At 39.8% G+C, this 24535-nt stretch overlaps 1 protein-coding gene across 2 annotated transcripts in view; it reads left to right on the top strand.

Moving 5' to 3' along the window:
* Nucleotides 1–8262, top strand: part of Chst9 (carbohydrate sulfotransferase 9) — a 296669-nt gene extending 288407 nt beyond the window's left edge. For both annotated transcript variants that reach the window (XM_085833406.1, XM_085833405.1), the window contains one exon: nt 5944–8262. In XM_085833406.1, the coding sequence (XP_085689532.1) occupies nt 5944–7008 (1065 nt within the window). In that variant the 3' untranslated portion in view covers nt 7009–8262. The remainder of the gene's footprint in view (nt 1–5943) is intronic.
* The last annotated feature ends 16273 nt before the right edge of the window (nt 8263–24535 follow it).

The raw sequence follows: 24535 nt of genomic DNA, 5'->3' as shown, positions 1-24535 counted from the left end.
GGAAATCCAAAATCTGGTTATGCAACAGCTCCAACAGTCACCGTGTTCATTCAAACAAGTTAGTTAAATTCTCTGTATCAGGTCCTACATCTACCAGGAGGGTAAATACCTGGGTTTCCTCTTCAGATTGACACCATGATTAAATCATCTAGCTCCTGTGTCAGGGTACAAACTAGATAAGCAAAATAGCACTTGAGAGAGAAATAAAGCCGATGACAGGAAACAGAAGTGATTTTGTATGACACATGAATTCTTCTATATGCCCTAACTTGCCTCCAAACTAAAATTAATTTCCTCATGTTTTATAATTTTTACATGTTATTTCTTTGGTTATATGTACACATGGATATATACACATGGTAAAGGTCAGAGGACAACTTGCAAGAGTTCTTTTTCTCCTTCCAGAGTCCCAGGGATCACACTCGGGTTATCAGGCTTTGCAGCAAATGCCCTTACCCACTGAACTCTCTGTCCCACTCAGCTGCTCCTCTTTTCTGACTTTCTAGCATTGTGTTCTTCCTCTGTCACAATATAGGCTGCCGTGCCTCTAGTAATTTTTGGTTTTCTTTTCTATCTCTTCCTCCCCTCTTCTGGACCAAGGCTGCTCATGAACCAAGTCTGTTTTAGTAGATGTGCAGCCAACATAGTGTCATCACCTGGTTCCTGCTTACTCAGGAAAGTTTTGCCCAATGGATGGCTTAGGGTAAGATGGAAAAATAACTGAACTATGAGGACTCTCTAGTCACATGCTTCTGAATTGCCCTTATCCTCTGCTAGAAATTAGTGGACATTTCTATTCTTGTTTAATCATATAGTCAACTTCTGAAGCCTTGAAATCAAAGTGTAAGAAAGAGGAGAAGCTGTGGTATAAAGAGGTGAGTCTCTGGTTTGTATCCCTCTAAGGAGCTGGCTCCCTTACATCCCACCCAGTCCTATCAGTTTCCTTATTACCAACTTTAGACATTTAAGTCTTCATGTTGGTATGAAGAAATGTGACCACACCCAGGTCTACAATCAAGATAAGTCACAAAATAAACCATTGAATTAAATGACTTAAAAGCTAACTGATATAAAAGGGAGGAGATGGCCATCTGGTTATGAATTGGTATTCTCAACACCATATTTATTCATTGACCATCAAGCCTTTCTCTTGAACATAACTGTTGCACAGTATCTAAGACACTCTCAAAGTGGTGGCATAAGCACAGGTTTGTATTGAGCTGAAAGACATATATTTACCACAAGTGCTAAATGACAGTTGTATAAGAACCAAATAAGAACCAGAGACAGAAATGGTTCAATGGATAAAAACAGCTACTGCAGAATCATGGGGATCTGAGCTCAAACCTCAAGAATGCACATTGAAAACTGGGCATGTCCACTCACTTTGTAAGCCCACAATTCACAGGGCAGAGACAGGTGGGTTATTAGAGCTTGCTGGACACCAGCCACATACTATATTCAGTGAGACCTGTCTCAGAGGGAAAGGAGGAGAGCAGTGGAGCAAAATATCCAACAGTCTCCTCTAACCTCTGCAAGCATTTGGGTGCACACCAGTACACTCATACATGTGTGCATACATCTCTCTCTCTCTCTCTCTCTCTCTCTCTCTCTCTCTCTCTTTCTCACACACACAGACACACAGACACACACACACTCAGACATTAAAATAAACAAAAAAGCTAGCATTTCTAAGAAAATGAAACAAATGAACCATCCCAAAGTTAGTAATAGCCTTGTCACTTACTACATGCTAGGCACTTTTTTACAAGTAGTCTGTCTATGTTAACACAGTTAATATTCTCTACCTGGGGTAGAGTTATCACTGTTATTTCCATTCTTTAGACAGGAATGTCCCAGGAAAGAGAAGAAGCCTAACCATGGTCCCAGGCATGGTGCTGTGCTCTGTCTTCTGTAGAACACCTACCTGTCTTTATGCAGAGATGTCAGAAATTCTAATGTGTCCTTACGGCTTAACAGTTGGGCCAAGCCATATAGATGCCCATGGACTGCATTTGTGATGTTACATCTCAGCCTTGAGAGTGTGATAGGAGATAACACCACAAATGCTTCTAATTCCATCTCTGATATAAACTTGAACCATGATGCTATCTGACACATTTAGTACAATACGAGAGTCTTGAGTCTTTTGAAGAAATTAAGCAAGAAAAGATAATATTTGCCTACTAACCCACTTATTTGCAGTTCAGCACAGACACTCTTACCCACTGACTCTTTTCCAGATGGAGTTCTCTTGCAGTGACTGTTCTAGGTCCTCCCCATCTGTATTTACAATAGGAACAGGAAGTCTCTATGCCAGAGGAAAAAATGAGTTTGTGAATTGTCTATTCTACTAAGCTATGTGTTATGTAAAGTATCTATTTTTGAAATTCTACTCTTTATTTCCTTAAATACATCTGTTTATCTCTTTAAAAGTCTACTTATTTTTATTTTGTGTATGTGTTTGAGTACTGCCATGTATGCCTGTGCACCCTATGAGTGTCTGGTACCTACAGAGAGCACAAAAAGATATTTGACCTTAAGAAAATGTGTTATAATTGCCACAGTGAAAGGATTTATCAGACATTTGATTAGCAGTGAAAAGAGTGTTTAATGTATCTGAAGAAAATGCAGGGGGAGGGGTGAGTGGCGGGGAGCAAACTTTGCAAATAACACAATCTAGATTTGCAGACGGTTGTGAGCTGTCATGTAGATGCTGGGGACTAAACCTGGATTCTCTGCAAGAACAAGTACTGCTAACCACTGAGGCATCTTTGCAGCCCCAAGATGCTATTTTTTTCACTTGCAAAATTAATATGAAAAATTATGCATGGTACAATGCATTGGGGGTATAGCCCACAGAGGAAACTTAGACACTGTTGTGTTCCTATCACTACTTCAATGCCCGCAAACTCAGCTAGCATGTCCCTCATCCAGCAGCTCACAGATATATAGCCAAGATTCCTCCAGCTCCCTCAGAGGCACCTCAAACTCAAGAGATCTGAATTGGAGGTAATGAGAACTCACACTTGTAGCTTTACATAATAGATATATATCAATTTCTCTTCAGAGAAGTGGCGATCATTTTTACTTCTTTTAGCCTGGCTCCCAGGTTTGCCCAAATAAGTCCATTTTTTGATTCCTAACTCACTGACTGATCTTACTAGACTGCATCCCTTGAATCTTAGGGCTAGAGAGATGGGTCAGTGGTTAACTGCACATGATGCTCTTGCATAAGACCCAGGTTCAGTTCCCAGTATAAGAAGGTTGTTGTACCAGCAGCCACCTGCAATCCTAAAGATGGCAAGATGGGAGACCAAGACAGGTGGACTCCTGTATGTTCCTGGGCCAGGTAGCTTGGTCTACTGAAAGACTGTTTCAAAGAAAAATGGAATGTTCTTGAGGACCAACACCCAAGGATTTCTCCCGAACTCCACATGAGTATCATGCAAATATGCACTCACAGGTATAAATGCATATACACAGGGAAATTAAAAAGAAAATTCCCACTATGTAAACTGTAAAATGAATGCAGTCCGTTTGCTAGGCTCAAGCTGTTCCCCAGCCATTTACATGAACTCAAGCCTTCTCAGGCCAGTTCTATTAGTTCAAGACCTGCCTGCTAGACCCTCTCACCTGAATGTAGGCCTCCAGTGGACTCTAGGTTTCAGCATTCACATTCCTCCACACCCTGACTCTTCATCTGTTTGCTTTCCAGTCTTCATCTCTCATCAGAGCTACTGATTGTGTTATTTGCAAAGTTTACTCCCCGCCCCTCCCCCCCCACCCCCGCAGTCTCTTCAGATACAATAAACACTCTTTTTACTGCTAATCAAATCTCTGATCAATCCTTTCATTGTGGCAATTATAGCACATTTTCTTAAACCATTCATTTTCAACCTAATTAAACTTTGGCTTCCTCAAGTGGCCACAGATTTTTATCCATTTCATGGTTGGCATTTAGCATGCACCTGATGTTTGCAAAGCTTCCAATGACTCTGATGGGAGGAGAGAAGCACAGTCCTCAGAGGAGAGAGGTCCTTCATTTACTGACCTTGGGAAAAATAAGGATGAAATTTTCAAATTCACTGTGAAGTTAATTAACCTTCCAGGATTTTTACTAATTTGCTTATTTGAATGCTTGTTATTATATGTAGTAACATATCTTTTATTTAAGTTTGCAATGTCAGTTCATTGAAGATATTTATGATGAAATATAGCCACTGTTTACAGCTAATCTGTGGTTGAAAGAACATCTCCAATTTTGACAAGTCAAATAGTACAGACGGATTACTAATAGCATTTTTGAAGACAGTGGAGCCCTTGCTAGAGGTTAGAGTGGTTTTTACGAAGAAGCTAAGGTTGTTGTATTACTCTAGAAGAGCTTGGATGTCCCAGAAAGAGGGGTATGATGGAGCAGGAAGGGGAATTTGGTGACTACAGAGAAGGTCTAGGGGGCACAGCAGACACTGATTTGGAGGGGTTTGGGGTGGGTATTTATGAGACAAAATTGTAACTGATTGGGTTGCATACAGAGGCACACAAATCTCAGCATAGATAGTGATGAACAACTGGGGGAACTTGAAATTCATTTTACCATGGAGATAAAACAATGTTACTTCTTTTTCTGAAGTAACAATAGTTATAACTTTAATTATAGATAATAATAATTTGCTTATAGTGATAGTAGAGGTATTAGTAATCATGGCAGCTTGTTATGGTTCTATGTGAAGTATTTCTCATGCATATCTGCCAATAACTCTGTGATCTTTCAAACCTACAGAAAACTCATATATATTTGATGACAACTTTATGGACCATAAATCATTGATCAGAACAAAGAAGGATTTGGGGCTTTGAAGAATCCTAGCAGTCTCTGGATAAGATAGCAGATAAATAGCTTTAGAGTTGAGAACTCAACTAGATAGCTTAACAATTCAGATAATATGAGGCAATTCTTTTATGAGGCTACACAAGCTGGTTTATGGTGATTGGAAATTATTCACAAACTCCTCTTGGCTGTCTTATATTTAGGTTAGTGAAGGCCCACTATACCTATCTTTTCAAAGTCTAAGTGAGTCAAGCCAGCTCTCTTTTCAGCGCCCGCCAATAGCTTCTTAGCTTTCTCAGAGTAAAAGTCAATGTCCTTAGGAGTTTTGTTGTTATTAGAGATAGCAGATATAAATCCCAGCGTCTATGGCTTCTCTTTCCCAGCCAAGTCAAGAGTTGTAGGAAGGAAATAATAAAGTGATTACCTCCTGGAAAGTGGGCTAGTGAAGCAAGAGGAAAACAACCTCATCTTCTTTTGATACAATATTACACAATGAGAATATCAAAGATATTCTGGATTCTTAACTCTTTCTTCAAGTAGGGAAGATGGACAAGACTATACATGAAGGAAATTATATGATATTGTGACTATAATTCTCACATTATCATGATAAATAAATTGAAAATAAAATATTTTTCAAGTGAACAAATATATCACTCTTGGTAAATTCTGATGAAATGCTAAAGATTTTTAGGCTTTGATAATTAGTCTTGTTAAAATTTTCAATTACAAATTATGAATTTTAACTATTCTGCTGTCTAAATATAGCTCTGGATTGCATGTCCATTCAGTACTACTACTTGGAAATAACAGACTCATTGATGCCTCAGGAATTACTAAGACATGAAATGGTTAAAGTCTGTTTCTTTGTATTACTGACAAAATCAAGGCAGAACCTTCTAATCTCTATCTTATAGATATTATATTTTTGTTTTCTATCATTAGTTTTTCTGTGAAAAATCTTACTACAAAATGTATATTCAGCATGCCTCACGGAATTGTCTCTGCTAGCTTGTACTCAGCGTGCTCTCCTCTGTAATATGTAAAAACAGAGATGCTTATCCATACACTTGTGAATGTGCATCCAACATGTCTTCTTCCTATTTTAACAGAACTCTGAGGTTCACATGCCTGAAGATCTGAAGAAGAGAGGGGGAGATCTGTTCAACCTAGAGAGTCCAACAAGGGTTTTAAGGAAGAACAGCCATTCACAAAGGGAGAACAGAGTTTACAGATCAACTGAAACACATCGAGGAGCTAAAATTGAAGTTTTTCAGAAACCCATCCAGATGGACTGGCCACTGGTCACTCAGCCCTTAAACAAAAGTTTGGTCCAAGGCAACAAATGGAAGAAAGCAGATGCAACCCAAGAGAAGCGTCGGTCATTCCTTCATGAGTTTTGCAAGAAATATGGTAGAGTAAATGATCCCAAGTCCAACCTTTTTCATATAGTATCTAGGATATATGTAGAAGACAAACACAAAATCCTGTACTGTGAAGTACCAAAAGCTGGCTGCTCTAATTGGAAAAGAATTCTGATGGTCCTAAATGGATTGGCTTCCTCTGCATACAATATCTCCCATGATACTGTGCACTATGGGAAGCATCTGAAAACACTGGATAGTTTTGACTTAAAAGGAGTACACATGCGTTTGAATACCTATACCAAAGCTGTGTTTGTTAGAGATCCCATGGAAAGATTAGTCTCCGCATTTAGGGATAAATTTGAGCATCCCAATAGTTACTACCATCCAGTGTTTGGAAAGGCAATTATCAAGAAATATCGACCAAATGCCTCTGCAGAAGCATTAAATAATGGCTCTGGAGTCAAATTCAAAGAATTCGCCTACTATTTGCTGGATGCTCACCGTCCAGTAGGAATGGATATTCACTGGGAAAGAGTCAGCAAACTGTGTTATCCGTGTTTGATCAACTATGACTTTGTAGGGAAGTTTGAGACATTAGGAGAAGATGCGAATTACTTTCTACAGTTGATTGGTGCTCCAAAAGAGTTGACATTTCCAAACTTTAAGGATAGACACTCCTCTGATGAAAGAACCAATGCCCACGTGGTAAGGCAGTATTTAAAGGACCTGAGCACAGCCGAAAGACAGCTCATCTACGACTTTTATCACTTGGACTATTTGATGTTTAATTACACAACTCCACATTTGTAATTTGCATTCATTTTCTAAAGCCCTACATAGATTTAATGATGATGGCCTCAAATCAGCTACTGTAATTGTCCTACAATTCTCTGTATAGAGGAAATTTAGCTAAGTGAAGTTGTCTTGATTGAATGAAGACTTTTTTTTTTAACCAAAGTGTATGACAGCAATTGGCACAAAGTTATTGAAAAATCATCTCAAGGAGACATGTAAACAACTTGATGTGCTTTTAAATGTTGGAAAAGAGCTGTTTTGGCATTGTAGCTTATACTGTGGAAGCAATAACCTAGCCAGATGTTACATTAAACAAGAAAGCCTCTTGCATGTAAAATAAAAGGTCAAAATAGTGAGAATTGTGCATTCAAATCCTGGCAACAATCATCTGACATGCATGAAGCCATGCTTAGCAGTTTGTGTCATTTGCAGCAAATGATTGGATGGTTTTCTTATACCCGGAATCTTCCTATCCTCTGATGATAAATCCATTTTAAACATTTGGGTATAGGCATTTTACTATTGATCTGGAGACATTCTGTGATTTACAATATGAGAACAGAGCAGACAAACAGATGAATCTGTGGCTTTTTAAAATTTTAACAGCCAGTAAAAAATGTACAACATACTAAGATCAAAACAACAAAATCCACCTTTCTCTTCCAGAAAAAACTTCAGGGGGATTGATTTTTCTTGGTTTTGAGCCCTCCGTGAAGAGACAAAATGAGCCCAACCAAGCAAGTCCTCGTTTCTAAACATCATCAGATAGAAATGTGCTCTTAATTCTGCTTTAATTGGGAAAGGGGCAATTGTTTCAGGATGGAATAATCATCAAAACCAAAAGTTGCCGTTCTGAATATAGACCTCTAGCAATAACAAAGTTTTATAAGAATATTATTTGAATCAAAGCACCATGTGTGTAGCCTTCTATGTGGAATACACTCTAAGAATAGCTTTTGTTTGCAGTCTAATTATTCAGCTTGGGAATGACTTTTTAAGAACTAATATACCACTTCAAAGACAGGTTATGTTCTAGAGAATCAACATAACAAGAGCCCCTAGAAATGTTTTTAATAGGCTTATGAATAAGCAAATTAAGGTATTTTCTTCTTAAGTTTAAATACTCTATACTAACAAAGTCAAATACCATTGCATTCAAATATTAAATCAAAGTCTTTGGAAAATAGGACCATGTGTCACCCTTATGAAAAGTTGTAATGTATTTTGGAAAATTTTTCCAAGGGATCTTAAATTTAAAGACACATTCAGATGAGAAGTGCCTTTTAATTAGTTAACTATTGCCCTTACTTAAGCAAACCACATGTCAATCAAATCTTTTTGAAATGCCTGTCTCAAATATGTTTCTCTTCCTAAGCTATCGTATTTGATCAGTAAATATTCAGCTCTGTCTTGCAAAGAAAGCCATGTCGTAATATTTGAATATTAATAGACCAAGGTTCTTATAGTCATACGTGTCTCCTTTTGATTTTCCATTTCATGGCTGAGTATTCAGGAACGGCTTCACTCTGTGCACACACCCGCCTTATCTCGTAGCTCACAGGAGCGGGTAAACTGCAGTGAGCCAAGTCAGCAAAGTATTAAACTTTCCACCCCACCCTTTGACTACTTTTCCGTCCCATTTCCTTGTGCCTCTAGACCATACTTGCAAGTTGAGTAGTCTAAATTATATAAATTATTATAAAATAAAATGTTGCTGTACTGGAGAGAGTGGATTTCTCATAACTTTGAGACCTTGAAATTATCTTTTTCTGTAGAGAGAAAAGATAAACATTACAGAGACCTGAAAGTTTATTCTTGTGCCACACAGAGCTCATTTTATTCAGAACCTACTACAAAGGCTGTTTCTCAAAGGCATTTCTAAATGGAAATAAGAGACAGTCGTTAACAGCAAAATATATATTTTTAAAAGCACCTCACTTTCACAGCTCTGGAAAAGATGAAAATATTTTGCCTCTTGTATTACCATTTCTCATACCCTGGGGGAAGAGACATTTATGTACCCTATTTTAATAGGCACAAATCTTAGGCAGAGGAGAGTGAGAGAGAGGGGCAAAGCACAATATTCACTCCAGCAGTCATCTGGGAACTTTGCTGTGAGATGACCTCGCCTTACCTGTGGCTTTAGCTTTTGCAGTTCTAGCTACCTAGTTCTAGCTTGGTCCGCAGAAAATATTAAGTGGAAACTTTCAGAAATACACAACTCACAAGTTTTAAATTGTGCAGCATCCTAAGGTGAAATTCCTTGCTTCCTTCTAGTTCACCTGAATGAGAATCAGCCCTGTAACTGATGCATTCGTGTGGTTGATGTGACCTGCCTGGTGGGAGCCATTGCCGTTCTCAAACTGACTTTCACAGGATCACAGAGTTTGTGCTTAAGTGCCTTTGTGTAATAAATAGTCTAAGGCTACATCACAGTGCCTGTGTCATTGACCTCATGTCGTCCCATCAGGCAAGCATTTCATCACTTTATGTTAGTATAGGAAAGGTGAGAGCATGCAAACAGGAAGATTAAAGAAACACAGAGTGATAAAACATTGCCATACATATTATAATATATTATCATAAGTCTCTCTTTTATTAGTTGTTATTAATCTCTTACTGCACATAATTTATAAATTAAACTTTTTCATGGGTATTTATGTATAAGTAGGAAAACAGAAAGCTCTGTGGGTTCAGGTGTTCCCTGTGCTTGAGGCATCTACTGGGGAACATGGAGAACACCTGCCATGGATAACAGGGACCAGCTCCACTCATTCCTCTCCTGACTACCCCTACCTATATAGCTACAGAACAGTCTTCATTCCTTTCTCAGATGCACTCTATGCCTGACACCCTGCACAGTTGTGCATTCAACAGAACAGGTTTGCTGTTTTCTCACTGAATAAAAACCTGCTGTATAACCTCTCCTCTATATGATTTTATGTCAGAGCCAAAGAAACTATTTACCATCCTAGATCTATTGTTATATTAAAGTATATAATTATTATCATAATATAATAATTCATCCTCATATAATCATGTATATTCACATATATACATACACATATATACATATACAATATAATAATTCATTCATTTGTCCTGAGCTGTCCTCATTTGTGGACCAGCTCAAGTTCACATTCATTGTATCTGCTTGTGTACACAAATCCATGTGGCTGCAACACTGGGAAAACATAATTTCATGAATGGATGGGCAAGGGGACTAGTCCAGACTCACTTTGCATATGTCCAACCTTCCTAATTTAATGTCAGTGTGCATGAGGTATGATGACACATCCTCTCATGAATCCTTCAATGCCTATTTGCTCTAATACTGGGCAGTAGCTTGGTCTGCAGACTCTTTGTTCTGCTATTCCTGTCTGGAATTCCTATTAAAATATCAAGTTGACAATGAATCTTAAACCACAGATATTGAACCTGGAAGTCACCAATACATAAGCATAATTGATGTGATTGTGTCCGTACAAAACAACCAATTTTCTGATTACTGCATATGTGTTTGGAAACACCCATTAAGTCGATGGAAATGTGAAGCCATGTGCTATCATGTCTATTTCACAAAGTATAAAATATTCCCCAACAATTCAAGGACTATTTGGCTGCCCTTCATAATTAGAAGGAGGATGAAAATCTTGCATTTTGTGAGAACTTATTCTTCAAAAAGTTCTATCTTTTAAAATACATAGTATTTAGCAAAGAGCCATATATAAGCAGATACACAGAATTTTAAATGTCAGAGTAGCCTTGATGCATTTCTGGAGGAGTTAATGGAATTGGGAACAGAAAGGCTGGGTCATGATAATCCTCTCCCTGCTGTGGCCTCTCGTTTGGTGACTTGGGAGCATCTTCAGTCCTGGGCATCCCTAGCATGTGGAGAAGCAGAAGCCTTGCCTACAGCAAACATCCATAGTGTTTTCTACTATTTCTCAGTAGACTTTACCCACTAGAGACTTTAGCCCAAACTCAAATCAGTATAATCCTACTTTTAGAGCAATTCTTCTTCAATTATAATTATTAACAATATCATTATCATACAAATCACTTTTCCTTATTTACTGTGCATCAGGCACTCTTTTAAAACTTCCCATACATTCATCTATTTACTCCCTCCAGACAATCTAGCTTCAATTGCTAGTATAAGCAGCTCCCTTTCTTCCATATATAATAAAAGAAATTGAAGCACAGTATGTTTCATATGTACAAACACACATATACATACACATATCTTCATATACATATGTACATATATAATATAATAATTCATGCATCTGCCCTGAACTGTCCACTTTGAGGGCCAGCTCAAGTTCACATTCATTGTATCTACTTGTGTACACAAATCCATGTGGCTGCACCACTAGGCAAACATAATTTCATGACTGGAATGGCAAGGGGACTAGTGACCTGCCAGAAGAGACACAGGCAATAACTGGGTAGGGAGCCAGAAAGCCCACTAACAAACTTAGTTTTAGACAGAAATGTTCACTTTTTCTTTCCTTGATATGCAGAATAGCTAAAAGTGAAAAAAATACTGTATAATCTTAAAGATGTTTTTGAGACAGGATTTCACTATGTAAAGATGTCCATCCTGACTCAATATGTAAATCAAACTGGCCTCAAACTTACAGAGATGTATCTGCCTCTGTCCACCAAGTGCTGGGAATAAAGGTTTACATAGCCACACCCAGAAGAGAATATTTTGTATATATATGTAAACAGCTGTGTCTTTAGCTAGCTAGTTAATGCATTTCAGGGTATATATACATAACCACACCCAGCAGAGAATATTTTGGATATTTATGTAAACAGCTGTGTCTTTAGCTAGCTAGTTAAAGCATTTCAGGTCAGTTCATCCCTTTACTACTGCTGAGTTAAACTGACAGGTTCCATGATTTAGGAAGAAAGGAGTCTTTAGCATCTGCTGCATTTTTAAAGCTACACTTGCTCAGAAAAGTCATACTCTTGGGTGGGTAGGTGGGTGGGTGGGTGGGTGGGTGGGAGGTAGGGTGGTTGGAGGAACACCTTCGTAGAAGCAGGAGGTAGGAGGTGGGATAGGGGGTTTCCAGGAAGGTGGGAAACCAAGTAAGGGGCTAGCACTTGAAATGTAAATAAATGTAAATAAATGAAAGATAGATAGATAGATAGATAGATAGATAGATAGATAGGAAAAAAGAAAAAGTAAAAGAGTCCATGGAACAAGTTTAGCCTAATAAAAACACTTTTTTATGAGAAATTCTAAATAAGCACTCTCAAGGTCAAAGAGGACATAGAGTAATGAACAGAAAGCTCAGAGCAACTTTCCCCATATGGTAGACAACTAATTGTCCTGTGTAATGGCAAGAATAATCTACAGTAGACGTGGTTTTAGTGTTTCTGAAGTAAGTTTATTAAGTAAACTGCAGAGAGGTGAGTAAAAGAGAGAGGAGAGAGGGAGATACAACAAACATTGCATTGGGGGCTCAAAGCATCCAGAAGAAACCAACTGAGAAGCCCCTTTAAGGCAGCCAACTGGAGTTCCAGACCAAGAGAGTCCTGGTCAGAGCAGATGTCCTGACAGGTGAATGACAAAACAAATATAAAAATATAGTATCATCAAACTGGGTGACCCTGAGTGAAGAGTGAGTCAGTTGGTTGGAGTTCCCGGTTGACCTTTCTCTCCATGACTGAGCTTCCCATGACTCCTTGGGCATTTTTGTATCATGCGTGGATAAGTAATAATAACAACTACCAGAATGGCAAACCTTCTGCCCTCTTCTCAAAGACATGGTGTTTTCTTTAGGACTGTTTGCTACTCTCTTCCTTGCCTGGCATAGATAAAAGTGGGCAAGGGACATCCTATCCCTAGACAAGGGACTTTGGGGCGACACTATGAGCCAAACTCCCTTAGGTCTGAAACTAAGGACAACCCCACTTCCAGAGCCAGCTTCTCAGTGAACCCAAACAGCACATGAACACTTACAATATAATATATGTAATAATACTGAAGATGGTTCTGGCTCAGAGTGAATCACAGTGAAACCTCAGACTCCTGTCAGAAAAGAGGCAATGATTCTTTGACCTTAGTTATCCCCAGAACCATGTTTTGCATCAGATAATCCTAGACTCGGGAAGACTGTATAAAAGAATGGCGTTTGTGGAAAGTTAGTGTAAGTAAGCACTGAGCTAGAGCTGGGGGGCTTCCCCGTGGAAACACTCTGCCTGGAGAAAGTGGAAGCAGGTTCACCAGAATTCACCTGCCATCTGTCAGAACTGCTGCTGCCTCAGTATCCCCCAACATCCTGTCCTTACATGGCAACCTATTCAAATCCATGTAATCCATCCTCCCTTTCCACCTCTAACTCTTAGTTCACATCACAGGTACCCACAATGCTCTCCTCTCTATGTAGCTGTAGGTACGACAGCTATATGCTACTATCACCATAACTCCACAAGGAATCTCTTTAGATCATTTTAAAATCCCATCTCTTTGTAGACAACCAAATCTGTGGGAAACAGCAAAATTATTCTTGCTTCAAGTGACATTCATTAGATTTTTTTTAATCTATGCAAACATTTTCTTCTTCTTTTTCTTCATTATCTGCTTGCTTGTCATTTGGACTATCTCCTATGGATATTGAACTTCTGCTGTGAGGACTGGCAACATGGCTCAGCAGCTAAGAGTTCTTGCTGCTCTTGCAGAGGACCTGGGTTTGATGCCAGCACACCATGATAACTCACAACTATAACCACAATTCCAGAAGAACCAGTGCCCATCTGTATCCCCTTTATAAACTCCATGCATATAGTACATGTCCATGTAGCCCCAAAAATAAACAAATATATTTAAATTTTTTTAGAATTTCTGTTGTCATTGGAATGTATCTTGGCTTTTCCAAAATCTACAGAATGTGTCCTTCCCAAGTAGGAAAGATGTATGTATGCATATTTGACTCATTTTGCACTTTGTGTAGGCCAGCCTCTATAAAATTAGATCTAAAGTTAAGGGGGTTTCTCTTAAGATACATATATATATATATATATATATATATATATATATATATATATATAATTACAGGCTCTTAAAGACCAGTTGGTCTAGAGAAAAGAATTAAATCAGAGTAACTAAAGAGAGGCATTTTGTTTTCTTGGCCCTTTAAGTTTGTTACATGAATGACTTACATTAGCCCAACTTAAAAGTGGACCTCACTGGTTAGATTATACAAGCATTAAGGTTTTAACACTTGTGACAAGGCCCAGAAGGGAAATTCTGCTCATTGCAAATAATTCTCACTTAACCTTCAGAAAACCTCAAGTACTGAAAACCCTCAAACTGGATCCAGAGAGATGGCACAGTATATGAAGTACTTGCCAAAGGTTAGAACCACACTACAGGTCCTCAGCACCTGTGTAAAAGCCAGCAGGCTTGGTGGCCATTCTGTAATCTCATCACTCAGCAGGTGGAGACAGGAGAGTCCCAGGACAAGCAGACTAGCTAGACTAGCTCTGCTCAACAAAAGACTCTCAGTAAATAGAAAATATGAGAGAGATTTAAAAAAAAAAAAAACACTCTCAACCTCACACATGAGGCTGTACATGCAGCACACACACTCACACACACTTTTTCAAGGGAAGTACTTTCTGTTGGTTATCCATAGCCACGCTGGACACTATGGGAGCTGGTCATTTCCCTATTGAACTCTTCTATGAGTAAATCCTCAGTACTTGAGAAAGTGGGCCACGTTTACTTGCATCAGCAATGAAGATAGAAAGAGTGGAGACTGAGTGGCTGAAATGCCATATGAGTGAGTCCTTTTCCTTGGTGAAGATGGCCTGAGGGAGTGGAGAGGGATGAAGATGCCCCGGGGAAAGTCAGAACAACCATAGAAAATATCTCCAAGAGGTAAGCTACTTGTTAGCTGTGCTAGATGTGTGCTCTTAATTCTAAAATCAAACCAATGGCTCATCTGTAAATGTCTATGCATTTCCTTTGTCTCCCTCTGCCCCATAATACCCAAAGCTGGAAAGAGCAGACCAACAGACTCTGTCCCTCCAGACATGTCAATGCAGGTATTGTGGCTTCTGTGCTACAGCCACCATGGCAAGAAGTGAACACTTTCATCAATGATTCCCTAAGCAAAGGCTACTCTTCTGCCATCTCAAGCACTCCTTCGCCCTTCTGTAAGTCATCCACCTAAAAGAAACACATAGATTTCATGATCTTCTATTCAAATGGATTTCTAATAAAGTGGTGCATTCATTACTCTTGGAAGAAAATACAAACAAATAAACAGTACAAACCAACAAATTTTGATCTGTAGAACAATTCACTGGGTTCTTCTAAGTAGTAGTCACTAGGAAAATATCAGTGACATGAACAGCATACCTAATTCCTTATAAAAATGGGATTTTAGTCTATTCTACCCACCATAATAAATGAGGGACCTGAGTGTCAGGTTACTAACCAGTCCAAAGCCAGAGCTGAACAAAAGTCTCTGATTCCAAAGACCACACACAGTAGTCCACAGGCCAAATTTAGAAACAAAGGTATTTGGCTTAGCCTTCAATACATTTGACTTAATATTTGTTACTTGCCAACATTTTAACACTGGAAGTTTTACATCAACAGTAACAATTTTGTTACCCCAAATCCATTTGAAAATAACTAAGACAGACTGGCTAGCTGGAGTTCCCACCCTCTCTACTCAGCCTTTCACCACACCTGCCTGCCTCATCTGACTCACTTTCCACCACTTGCTCTTTCTTCACTCACCAAGCTTGCAGAGAAGTGGCTACTGCACCGCTCTTTATAGAGGCATTTATATTGTGCAGTGATGCTGTCTGGCTCTGGGTATCTGCATCCTCCTTGGGATGCTACTCATTTTTTGGTGCCATATCGAGTAGGTTTCCCATATAGACTCAACTTTTGTAGGGGTCTGTTTGGACCATACCAGAGACATTGAGAGAAGTCCAGTATGTTTTTCTGGCATCTTTTCATCTTAGCTGCTGGGTGCCCCCAATGACAGCACTCCTTGCAGTTCAAGGAGTGAACTCTTTCACTCAGCAGAAACAAGGCATTGTCTGATACCCTTGGGACCTTGAATCCTAGCGACAGGCACTCTGTTCTGCTGCTCAATCCAGATTGCTTTTCTGCTTTGTCATTTGAGTTTGTGTGTGTTTGTGTGTGTGTGTTAATACATGCACTTGTATGTAATTCCATACAGAGGTCAGAAGAGAACCTCTGATCTCCTGAGGATGAAGTTTTAGGTGGATGAAGCCGTTCACAATGAATGCTAGCAACCGAACTTCGACCTTCTGCAAAAACTGTATGTGTGCATCATCTCAAGCCATCTCCCCAGCACCTCAGCCTGCTTTCGTCAGTTGTCATTCACAGCCTTTATTCTTTACTCTGAAAAATGACTAATTTCCTATAACTCTGAAAACTCTAAGTGTGTGAACTCCCTGTCCCCAGAGATCTGTTGTTATTCTGTTGACCTCAGAATTCCCAGTGACATCCACTATGTTCCTTTGCTGCCAGCTACACCTCTTAGAGATCTGGTGATGTGGCTCCACACATCTCCATGCCATTGCAGACTACATATTACCTTTTCATTCACTCATTTACACAAAATATTTCCCAAGTTTAGAAATACATTCAGAAATGTATGTGGAAATGCACTCAAATGCTGGAATGCTTATCAACTTAAATTGACAATAAAAAAATCTAAAAACCTATCTAAGATTCCCTGAATCAAGACCATTATGGCACCCAGTTGGAAATTGATTAACTGCTTCCTGGACTGATTATTACAAGTATTGAATTCTGAAAGTCAGTGTGTGTGTGTGTGTGTGTGTGTGTGTGTGTGTGTGTGTGTGATTATTTTTTAGGTCCTAGTCAAAAATGAGTGATAATAAAGCCTAGTCTTTGCACTTTGTCACTTGCTTAAAAAGTTAAAAATCCCCAGGCTCAGAGACAGGTCAGTAAGCCTTGGGACCAAAGTCCTCTAGGATACTGAGCTCTCAGAATGTGGAATGCTGGCGCCTGAAGTCTGCCAAGTACAGGAACTGGAGCTGAAATGATGAAGTGAGTTATGGGGACAGCGAGGGGCACTGCCCAAACTTTCTGAAAGCTTTCAGAAAGAAATGGGGAAATGGAAAGTTTCCCCTGTTTGAAACACAAAAGACAAATGGGCCTTTAAGGGGTTTTGGCAAGTCAACTGCACACTGAGCACAGTGAAGACAAGCTGAGTTTCTCCAATAAAAAATAGAATGCTGTTTTCAAATTGACCTAAGATGATGGAAAATGGAAAATATTTGCTATTTGGGTTATTAGTTTGAGAGTGAGTGCCCCAGGAAATATTTTGCAATTTAACTTAAATGACAAAAAAAACCATACTTTTTCTTGGGTTTCATTAAAGGTTTGTCTCCCCGCACCTTTTGATTGAACCATACGACCTAAGCCACACTGGACCAGGTCTGACTGACACATATATACACCCTTTTCATGTGGTTCCAATTAAAGTTCCATAACATGAACTATCACCTGAACTATGGGAAAGGGAGCCTCAGAAAGTAAATCTGATTTTCTTTTCTCTTCTTCCTTTGTCATGGTATGAGTGTATATACTGTGTGTGTGTCCTTTGTCAAGGTATGGGTATATATACATGTGTGTGTGTGTGTGTATGTCCACATATATGTACATGTGCATGTATACATGTGGAAGCCAGAGCTCAACCTTGGTTGTCATGTCTCAGAACACTGCCCACCTTGTGTTGTCGTGTTCTGTACTGTTTGCTAAGACTTAGCCTCTCATTGGCTGGAGCTCGCCAGGTATCCTAGGCTCCATAGGCAGAGAAGCTATCATTCGCCTGCATCTATCACCCCAGTCTGGGATTAGAAGTGTGGACCATAGTGGGCTCCTCGCCAGTCCCTAATGTGGATTTAGAGAACCAATTTCAGGTCTTTCTTCTTGCATGACAAGTGCTTCACCTATTTAGTTACCTCTCCAAACCCAGCCTTAAACTTTTTGTTTTTAATTTATTTTATATTTAATTATGTAAATACTCTCAGTATAGTAAAGAAAGTATTTTTTTTAATCCTGTATGTGGTTCCTTGCCTCCTTAATGGCTTTTTGTTTCCAGATGAAACACACACCCTACCTTTCTATTGTAATATGCCTTAAGCAGCACAATGGCTGGGAAACTGCCTACCATCCATGCTGCTAGAATCTACCTCCTGTCCATAACCTGAGTTAGTACTTACTGTGTTTCCTCTGGGCTGCTCTTAACTCCACTTAGGCAACCCTCTGGGCCATGTTCTCTTAGTCCCTAGCCCATGGTGGCTTTCTTTTCTCCTCTCCTGCACCTCTTGTCTATACCATCTCAATGTCTTTTCCCCTTCTCTTCATGGTCTCAAGTCCAGGAAACCTAAACCCGGCTTGTGTTTCTTCTCCACAGCTATTGGCTGCTGGCTTCTTTATTTACCAGTCAGAATTAACTAGGAGCAGGGACACTCAGCAGACTCTCTCATCTTTGGGGATTAGCATTAGAATACAAGCAGCAGTAGGCCAACTCACTACACCACTGAGCATCTCCAGAGCCCATACCACATCAGCTTTGAGCTTACAGTTCAGTGGCATTAAATACATCCCAGTTGTACAACCATCTCATTCTCCATGGGTGTATTTCAGCTTCTCAGTACTGTACCAAACAGCTGAGGTAGCCAACACACAAAAAGGAGATTATTTTGGCACTGAGGTTTGGATGTTTCCATGTGTGACTTGTGTACTTGTAATGTTTGAGGGCCTATTACCAGGCAACCCACCAAGGTGGAGGTTCACATATAGCCAAGATACAATAGAAAGATGAAGAGGAACAGCCTGGGATCCTGTATTCCCTCTATTGACAAGGCTTTCCAATTAAGTCTCAACCTCTTAAGTTTCTATTCTATCCTAATAGCACTGAGCTAGAGACTAAATCCCAAACATTAGGCCTTTGGGGGACTTTAAGATCCAACCTGCAGTACCACTGTGGTTTGAGCATAAAGTGTCCCTCACAAGCTCCCACATTGGAGTACTGGTGGTGTCTCTGGGAAGGTTGCTTAACCTTTAGGAAGGCACCACTCCCTGTCATCATGTTCCTGATAGAGATACATGGTTAGCAGCCTCATGCTCCTCCCTCTATGCCTTCCCCACCATAAAGAACTAGATAGCTCATCCTAAACTATCAGTGAAAATAAACTCCTGCTCCTTAAGTCATTTCTTATGGGGATTTGGTCACAGCGATGAGAAAGTAACTACTACAAAAGCCATTGACAGAAAGCATTCATCTTCAAAAATGTACACATTAAACAACTCTACTTACCCCCTCCTCATGACCTTGGCAGTCATCATTCTTCCCTCTACGCCTAGGAATGTATCTACTTTAAGTAGATTCTCATGTAAGAAGAGTGATATAGCATTTGTTCTTCTCTCTGGCCTGTTTCACTTAGTTTAATGTCCACAAGGTTTATCTCTGTACCGTGAGTCAGCATGCCCTTCTTTCTAGGCTGAGTAGTATTCCATTGCATGCCTAATTCTCTTCTCTAATCTACTCTACACATGCGGGAAAGACAGTGTACAGCATCAGTAAGCCCCTACCACAAGCATCTTACTAAGCTCCTTATTGCCTGGCCTCGGGACTCACAAAACTGCAATCTCTGGCCAGCTCAGTCAACTGCATCGCCTCCACCACTGTCCATCCACACTGAACCAGAACACTTCCTGAACACACCACTCACTGGCTCTCCTATTTTCTTATGCTATTTTCATACTGCCGTTTTCTCTCCTCTAAGGACTTCCTCATGACTCCCAAAATATGATACTAGCCAGTGACTTCTGTCACTTCTTTTCTTCCACTCTGCCTGGGGAATCTCTGCCATTCTTGCTTCAACACCATCCTTAGGCTGATTTCAAATCACTCTTTGCAGCCTGAGTGTAACTTGACAGTGGTTGTATGTGTGTACATGTGTGTGACTGGGTGCATGTACTTATACATGTGGTAGAGTCCCAAAGATAATGACATTGGGTCCCCTGATCCATTATTTATTATCACTTTATTTGCTTAAGAGAGGGCCTCTCTGTGAACCCAAAAGCCAGACGGCCACAGCAATCATCCTGTCTCTACCCTTCCCCCACTCTAATTTGCTGTGCTTATAGGCATTGCAATGCTAGAATTTTTATGTGGGTGATAAGAAATTGCGCTGAGGTCATCATATTTGTGCAGCAAGCGCTTGTACTCACTGAGCCATCTCCTCAGATTCATCTGTTGAGGATTCTGACTGTGGTTTCCAATTTGTTGCTTCAGTGAGGATCCCACTGGCTCTTTGTATGGTTCCGATGTGAAATAGGCTCCACAGCAGTGGTGTTTGGGAAATTCAGGAGCTCTGGGGAGATGGGGCCTTGCTGGAGAATGTAATGTCTTCTATGAAGCTGTCTTCTCTAGGTATAGCCACTCTCTCCTGTTTCTCAGCTTACTTTCAGTTACCCAAACTGGTCATCATAACCCAACATTGTTTGGGTGCCCGTCTCCCAGGTTACTCATGCTATTCCTCTACAAAAGCACCAAAAGCACTCCCCACGCCTGCCTTCCTAGATCGCCCCTCCCTGCACACAGCGGAGCAAGGTGTTGCTCCTCACCTTTGCCTTGGCTTGAATTCACTGCCATGTTCTGGGCATCCTTGTGTTATGAGGAAGCAGTATACTATACTATGGCCACCGTTGAGAACCTGCTACGTGACATCAGTGAGAGCTGAACTACACCTTCAACTTTCAAATCCTGTAATTGATTTTACATCTCTGAGTGCTAGTTTTTTTCTATCTCAGAAATGAAGCTAGCAACACTTACTGCATTGTCTAGGAATAAGGAAAGACAAGTGAGTGATCCATAAGTTTTTTATACATATTTTATTGTTGAGAAGAGTTTTTGCTGTCCTGGGTTTTTTGTCATTCCAGATGGATTTGGAAATTGTTCTTTCTAAATCTATAAAGAATTGAGTTGGAATTTTAATGGGGATTGCATTGAATCTGAAGATTTCTTTCAGCAAGATAGCCATTTTTACTATATTCATCCTGCCAATCCATGAGCATGGGAGATCTTTCTATTTTCTGAGATATTCTTCAAATTCTTTCTTCAGAGACTTGAAGTTCTTGTACAGATCTTTCACTTCCTTAGTTGGAGTCACACCAAGGTATTTTATATTATTTGGGACTATGATGAAGGGTGTTGTTTCCATAATTTCTTTCTCATCCTGTTTATCCTTTGTGTAGAGAAAGGCCTCTGGTTTGTTTTAGTTAATTCTATACCCAGCTATTGCACTGAAGCTGTTTATCAGGTTTAGGAGTTCTCTGGTGGAACTTTTGGGGTCACTTTGACTTCTTCTTTTACAATTTGTATCCCTTTGACCTAAAGGGGGGGGGGCTTGAAGACATGGCACAGAGAAAAAATTCCTGAACAGAACAGCAATGGCTTATGCGCTAAGATCAAGAATCAACAAGTGGGACCTCATAAAATTGCAACGCTTCTGTAAGCAGAAGTGTACTGTCAATAGGACAAAACAGCAACCAACAGATTTTGAAAAGATTTTTACCAATCCTAAATCTGATAGAGGGCTAATAACTAATATATACAAAGAACTCAATAAGTTAGACTCCAGAGAAACAAATAACCCTATTAAAATTGGGTTACAGAGATAAACAAAGGATTCTCAGCTGAGGAACACCAAACAGCTGAGAAGCACCTAAAGAAATGTTCAGCATTCTTAGTCATAAGGGAAATGCAAATCAAAACAACCCTGAGATTCCACCTCCCACCAGTCAGAATGGATAAGATCAAAATCTCAGGTGACAGCAGATATGGGCAAGGATGTGAAGAAAGAGGAACACTCCTCCATTGCTGGTGGGATTGCAAGCTGAAACAACCACTCTGGAAATCAGTTGGGTGGTTCCTCAGAAAATTGGACATAGTACTACCTGAGGACCCAGCAATACCACTCCTGGGCATATACCCAGAAGATACTCCAACATGTGATTAGGACACATGCTCCACTATGTTCATAGCAGCCTTATTTATAATAGCCAGAAGCTGGAAAGAACCCAGATGTTCCTCAACAGAGAAATGGATACAGAAAATGTGGTACATTTACACAATGGAGTACTACACAGCTATTAAAAACAATGTATTTATAAAATTCTTAGGTAAATAGATGGATCTAGAGGCTATCATCCTGAGTAAGGTAACAAAAGAACATACATGATATGCACTCACTAATACCTGGATATTATCCCAGAAGCTCGGAATACCCAAGATACAATTCACAAACCACAGGAAACTCAAGAAGAAGGAAAACCAAACTGTGTATACTTCTTAGAACAGGGAACAAAATACCCATGGAAGGAGTTACAGAGACAAAGTGTGGAGTAGAGATTGAGGAAATGACCATCCAGAGACTGACTCACCTGTGGATCCATCCCATTTACAATCACCAAACTCAGACACTGTTGTGGATGCCAGCAAGTGCTTGCTGACAAGAGCCTGATATAGCTCTCTCCTAAGAGGCTCTGCCAGTGCCTGACAAATACAGAAGTGGATGATCACAGCCATCCATCAGACTGAGCATAGGGTCCCCAATGAAGGAGCTAGAGAAAGTACCCAAGGAGCTGAAGGGGTTTTCAGCCCCATAGGAGGAGCAACAATATGAACTAACCAGTACCCCCAGAGCTCTCTGGGACTAAACCACCAACCAAAGAGTACACATGGTGAGGCCCATGGCTCCAGCTCCATATGTAGCAGAGGATGGCCTAGTCGGTCATCAGTGGGAGGAGAGGCCCTTGGTCCTGTGAAGGTTATATGCCCCAGTGTTGGGGAATGCCAGTGCCAGGAAGTGGGAGTGATTAGGTTGGTGAGCAGGCAGAGGGAGGAAGGGATATGAGGAGAGTGGTTTTTTGGAGGGGAAACCATGAATGGTGATAACATTTGAAATATAAATAAAGAAAATATCCAATAAAAAGGTATTCTATATGTTACTGCATTCCTGACATCTCATTACAACCTCTGCATGGTTCTATCTCTGTCATTCTACCATTCTCATTGTTTCAATGCCCCTTGCTCCTTCAAGAGGTTTCACTCCTTCAAGCCAAAGCATGGGACTTGTTCCTCTTTGTAACCCCTAAACAGACCTTGTTAATATTTTTGGAAGAAATTATGCAAGGACAAATATTTGTGATTTGTGCCACAGGATCTTTCCTAAGAATGACTACGCTATATTATCACAATAGGAAAATGTTTCAGATCTTTTGAGTAGATTCCAAGTTATTGTTGAGCAGCAAATCTTAGTAAACATCTATCTAGCTGAATATAATGCTTTCAGGTGTTGACTCCTTTTAATAAGGTAGTATTTAAGGTAGCATAATCAAACACAGAAGTAAGCTAATAAGACAAAACCCCACTAGCACATTAACTGCAGTTCCTTTCTTTCTATTATTTCTATGTCTAGACCCAACTGAGTTTATATTCCCTCACATAAGCCATGCCATTCCCTGCCTTGGAGTTTTGTGTTAAGCATGAGACACTGTTAGTCAACCTTAATGTTCCATTGTTGTTTGGAAGAAACGTCCACAGCCCCAAAATTGGGCTGAGTCGTTCAAAATTACTTTTCCAAAGCTACTCCATGGTCCCGCTTGAGAATGAAGGAGTTCCTGGTTTCGGGGAGTCACATTTTTTTACTCCTTCAGCCCTGAGCATATAGCCCACATGTAGTAGATTATGTCAACTGATAAATAAACAGAGCTCTAGATCTATTCTGCTTCGTGAAGACACTAGCACATACTGAACTGAAAGATTACAAGAAGGTATCTACTCAAAGCATAAGAGTAAATCTTTTACAATTACTTTATGGATGGTAGCTATAGATTCATTCGATAGCAGGAAAGACTGGAAAGAATTAAAAAGTGTATTCTATGTTAACCAAAAACACTAACAGGCATCATTTAACTTGGGATGTAATTGAAAGAGGCCCAAGAATAATGTTCTCAGCCACCCTGCCAGTCAGTGTCTCCTCTAGTCCAACAGCCCCATCTACTGAATTCCTGTTAAGCAATGTTCATTTCTAGAATATTCCTAGAACAGGTATTAGTCACGCTTTCTGTAGACATCTAAATATTTACTGTCTAGTGACCTTGCCATGTTTCTTTGCCTATATGATCTGACAAACTTCATTGCTCACCCCCCAAAAAACCTTTAATGACTAGTAATTTGTAATTGCAACAATAGACATTTTCAATAACCCTCTACTAACAAAAGTGATTCGATAAAACTTATAAAATATTTTCCAATTTCTACTTCCCATCCACCTAACATAGATGTGTGTGTGTGTGTGTGTATGTGTGTACTCTGTGTACTCATGTGTGCCATCTTCCCCTTCCATTTGGTTTCATTAATAGGTCTTCCCTAACTATTTCCCTAACTATTTAATTAGTAGGTCTTCCCTAACTATTTCCCACAGCAGCTTTCGC

Source organism: Mus caroli, unplaced genomic scaffold, assembly GCF_978045245.1.
Source record: "Mus caroli unplaced genomic scaffold, Mus_caroli_1 scaffold_19, whole genome shotgun sequence".
In the NCBI taxonomy this organism is placed as follows: domain Eukaryota; kingdom Metazoa; phylum Chordata; class Mammalia; order Rodentia; family Muridae; genus Mus; species Mus caroli.
This window is presented reverse-complemented; position numbering and strand designations above follow the sequence as displayed.